The following is a 4,287-nucleotide window of genomic DNA, read 5'->3' as shown; positions in this document are numbered from 1 at the left end:
AAACAGACTTTTGCTCTGTCCTTCAGGCTGGAGTGCAGTGGTGCAATCTCAGCTCACTGCAACCTCTGCTTCCCGGGTTCACAAGCAATTCTCATGCCTCAGCCTCCCGAGTGGCTGAGACTTAACAGGCACACACCATCACTCACAGCTAAGTTTTTGTATTTTTAGTAGAGAGCGCGTTTCGCCATGTTGTCCAGACTGGTCTCAAACTCCTCGCCTCGAGTCATCCACCCACCTCAGCCTCCCAAAGTGTTGGGATTACAGGTGTGAGCCACGGCGCCCAGCCTGGGCCAACCTTTTCTGAGCCACAGTCCAGCTGTACTACAGCTGTATCCAAAAGGTACCATTTATCTCCCAGGGTAACCTGAAGACCTAACTGGGCATACTAGCTGTCCTCAGATTCCTTTCCATTTCAGAACTTTAAGGCCCATCTCTTCTAGATCAGTGTAAATATCTGAACTCACTTGGTGCTTCAACCCAATTGGTCTTGGGATTCATCCTTTTCCTACCCAGCTCTCATTCTCTTCTAGGCTGTTCCATGGCCTCTTCCACATATTACATGTGTGGTCTTGAGCAAGTTACAACAACACTGAGCATCTTGACCAAGGTCACTTGGCCCAACCACAGGCTAATCCCAGGCCATGTGCACATCCCAGGATTAGCTTGTGGTTTATCAGTTATTTTGTCAAAATTTTTTTTTTAAAAAATACAGGGTCTCACTCTGTCGCCCCGGCTGGAGTGCGGTGGTGATCAGAGCTCACTGCAGCTTCAATCTCCTAGCTCAAGTGATCCTCCCACCTCAGCCTTCCAAGTAGTTGGGACTACCCACATGCACTACCATGCATGGCTAATTTTTTGTTTTTGGGGGGTTTTTTTGTTTTTTTAAGTAGAGACAAGGTCTCACTACATTGCCCAGGTTGGTCTCAAACTCCCGAGCTCAAGCAGTGTTCCCACCTTGGCCTCCTAAAGTGTTGAAATTATAGCATGAACCACTGTCAGGCTCTTTTGTCAGTCCTGTCAACCTCCAACATCCTCACACCAGACAGGACGGATGTCTGTGTTGAAACTTTATTACAAAATTATAAAGCAGAGCTCTGTAACAAAATAATACACATTTGGGTTTGCTTTAACTTCCAAGTAAGTCTGAGAAAATCTTAATAAAAGCCACTTGAAGTAACAATTCACATCCAAGAAATTTCCACAAATTTATACAATGTATATTGAGCACTAGTTCCTGTACAGCTTATTAGTTTGGATCCAACTATTCCAATGTATTATGAACCAGTTAGCTATCTGTCTTTTGAAACAAGTCTTAACTGAAATCTCAGAGCAATCAGCAAAAGCTACGGAATAATTGTAAGAATTAGATGTTTCCATATCATTAAAACCAAGGATCCATAGGGGGCAGGAGGGAGGATTCAAAGATTTTAAAAAATCAAATTTTAGACCTTGGTTAAATATTAACTGGAATGGGATCTTGGAACTCCCAACTTTTATTTGGTGTAATAAAAATGATGCAAAAAAAGAAAATCAGGGTTGTTTGACACCTTTTTTCCTAAAAGGAAACCACCAAAAGGGGATAAAAGATTTAAAGGCAAAATGAGTAAACGACCTCAGTTTTAATTCTTACTGAGGTTACTAACCAGCTATCAGTATATTATTTTCGGTTTGTGTCTAGGAGGGAAACTGAGCAGGAGGTAAGGCTTCAGCAGAGAAAGCAGGTTGTAAGTAGAGAGCCAGCTTCTGCCCTGAAGTTACTGCTAGATCTTAGCTGAATTGCACATACATAGACCTGTTTTACAGAGGAACTGAGTAGCTGAATGAATGCTCCTTTGCTAAATTAGTAGGCATTGTAAACTATAGTATTTACTGCCCATGACAAAAGTGGAAAGGGATGTCTTCATAAGCAAATCTGATTGCCCCAACTCCTGCAAAGGCTGTGGTTCAGAATCAAATCATCCAGGACTTTGTATAATGTTGAGGTAAATGGCCCAGTGTTCAGTTGACAACTATTTTATGCAGTTATTTCATTCCTCCAAAGGGGTTTAGTGGTTGGTGATGGAAGGAAAGCGTAAATATGTCTGTACCAATGTAGTAAGTCCCTTTAGAGGTTTCCCTCTGCCATCCAGAGTCATGATTGGTTCTAGTCTCAGATTTTTCAGCTGCATGGGAGGGGTAAGGGGTGGGAGTTGTCTGCCAAGGCATTTAGGGTTTGCATAGTTCATCCATTGGTAATGGGAAAACACTCTGCTTTCCTGATAATGTGTTTTGTGCTTGGCCACGCTTCTCCAGCAAACTCTTAAGCCCTCCAGCTCCTCTAGGGGTGTAAAGACTGTGAGGGCTCAAAAACATCACCTACTCATTGTATGGTCCTTCCTAAAGAGCCTAGAAAATGCTTTCTCCTGCTGGGTGTGGTGGCTCACGCCTGTAATCCCAGCACTTTGGGAAGCTGAGGCGGGCGGATCACAAGGTGAGGAGTTCGAGACCAGCCTGGTGAACATGGTGAAACCCCATCTCTACTAAAAACACAAAAATTAGCCGGGTGTGGTGGTGGACGCCTATAATCCCAGCTACTCCAGAGGCTAAGGCAGGAGAATAGCTTGAACCCAGGAGGTGGAGGTTGTAGTAAGCCAAGACTGCACCACTGCACTCCAGCCTGGGCAACAAAGTGAGACTCAAAAAAGAAAGAAAATGCTTTTTCCCTGACCTGCCCCCAAAAATCAGTAGGCTAGGAAAGGGAATGAACGTAGGGTCTCCTCACTCCCCACCAACCTGGGAAATAAAGACTTGAACTGTCGGCTCACAACAGACTCCAGTCTCATTCAGTACCTCCTGAAAGCTCAAGTGCTCTGTCTTAACGTTTGCTCTCCAGGAACTTCAAGAGAAGTCTGGCCAGAGAAGAGCACAGGCTCTTTGCCTAAATCTATTTCTTCAGTGAGACCAAATTTAAAACTACCATGGATAAGGGAGAGATTTCATTTTCAGGGGAAAGTGGCTTAAGACTTCTTCTAGTGGGGAAAAGGATCAGAAGCCAAGCCAAAATTAAGGAGAAGGCCACTGCCTCCACCCATTGCTTCCCCTTTCCACATAAACTAAGGATGGTGCAAATCAGGTCCCAAGAGAAGCAGCAGCAGGGATTATGAACGCACTATCCCTTGCAGACAGAAACGAATTTCCCAGCAGTTTTGGAGCCTGATGTTTTGTTGGCTCCCAGAGTCAGGTCAGGAGACCAACAGCTTCCAATCCCAGCATTTAAGGAAGCGGCTTTTAACAATTTTGAAATTTTTCTATGGCATTTGTATTGCATTTCTCACCAAAGATAAGTTTACTGGTCTAAAATGTGTCCTAAGGACCACTATCAGTCTGGTAAACTAACATTTTTGGTCCAAAGAAACAAATGGATTTAGGCAATGTAGCAAGAGACTTTAGCAAAGATAGTTAAAGCACAGAAAGCCGGAGAGACCAGAAATTTAAATCCGAATGTGCCGGGAGGAGGACTTCTGATTGATGAAACACATGGGCAAGCATCTCCCATATGGGGTGGGGATGGGCTGGGTACAGGAGGAGGGGTGAAACTCTAGGTTCGGGGAGGAAGACAGGACCCAAGTTCTGGAAAGTTCTCTGTTCATCAGTTACCATCATCACTCCAAGATCACTGAACCAAGAACATAGCCATGTGATTTATATAAGTTCCCACTGGCCTTGGGCTTTGCCAGCCAAGAGGTACACCCCTGGCAAGACAGGCATGCTCAGGGGTGACATGGCATCTTGCTTGCCCTGGTCTTGGGAACACTGCAGTATTTCTACTAGCTTGCTCCTCTGCAAGCTGGCCAACCCTGAGCCCAGACACCCCAGGCTATTTCCCTGTAAGGCACTGAAGAAACCGATGCAAGCTCTCAGGACCGGAAGACATGCACAGCTCGGATTACATACTGCCGGCAGATGGGACATTCATTCATGCGCTTGCCACACTTGGTACAGGTTACCATGTGGCCACACTCCAGCAGAACACAGTCAATAGGTGAGTCCATGCAGATCTTACACAGGTTCTCCTCCAAGCCTGATGGTACTGCTCCCCCTGTACAAACACACAGGGCAGAAAAAAAGGGGCAGAAGAGTAAGTGAGGAGAATGTCTTAAGTGTATAGGGGTGACTGGAGGAGGGAGGTGGGAGATAATAGGTACATTGTGAACAAACTCTCAATGCACACACTTCCCTCAAATAGAGCTCCTCCAAGGAAACATGTCCTCAATAACCAACTCTGGTTACTTGTTTAATCCACACTTC

At 45.1% G+C, this 4,287-nt stretch overlaps 1 protein-coding gene across 3 annotated transcripts in view; it reads right to left on the bottom strand.

Moving 5' to 3' along the window:
- RFFL (ring finger and FYVE like domain containing E3 ubiquitin protein ligase) overlaps positions 1-4,287 on the bottom strand; it is a 79,476-nt gene that overhangs the window by 6,573 nt on the left and 68,616 nt on the right. For 2 of the 3 annotated variants that reach the window (XM_003278372.4, XM_030807932.1), the window contains one exon: positions 878-4,078. In XM_003278372.4, the coding sequence (XP_003278420.1) occupies positions 3,897-4,078 (182 nt within the window). In that variant the 3' untranslated portion in view covers positions 878-3,896. Of the gene's footprint in view, positions 1-877; positions 4,079-4,287 lie in introns of those variants that run through there. The other variant, XR_004028943.1, reaches the window with a different exon arrangement.

The sequence above is a fragment of the Nomascus leucogenys genome, unplaced genomic scaffold (genome assembly GCF_006542625.1).
Source record: "Nomascus leucogenys isolate Asia unplaced genomic scaffold, Asia_NLE_v1 Super-Scaffold_249, whole genome shotgun sequence".
NCBI classification, from domain to species: Eukaryota; Metazoa; Chordata; class Mammalia; order Primates; family Hylobatidae; genus Nomascus; species Nomascus leucogenys.
Note: the sequence above shows the minus strand (reverse complement) of the source record. Positions and strands in the feature narration are given on the sequence as shown.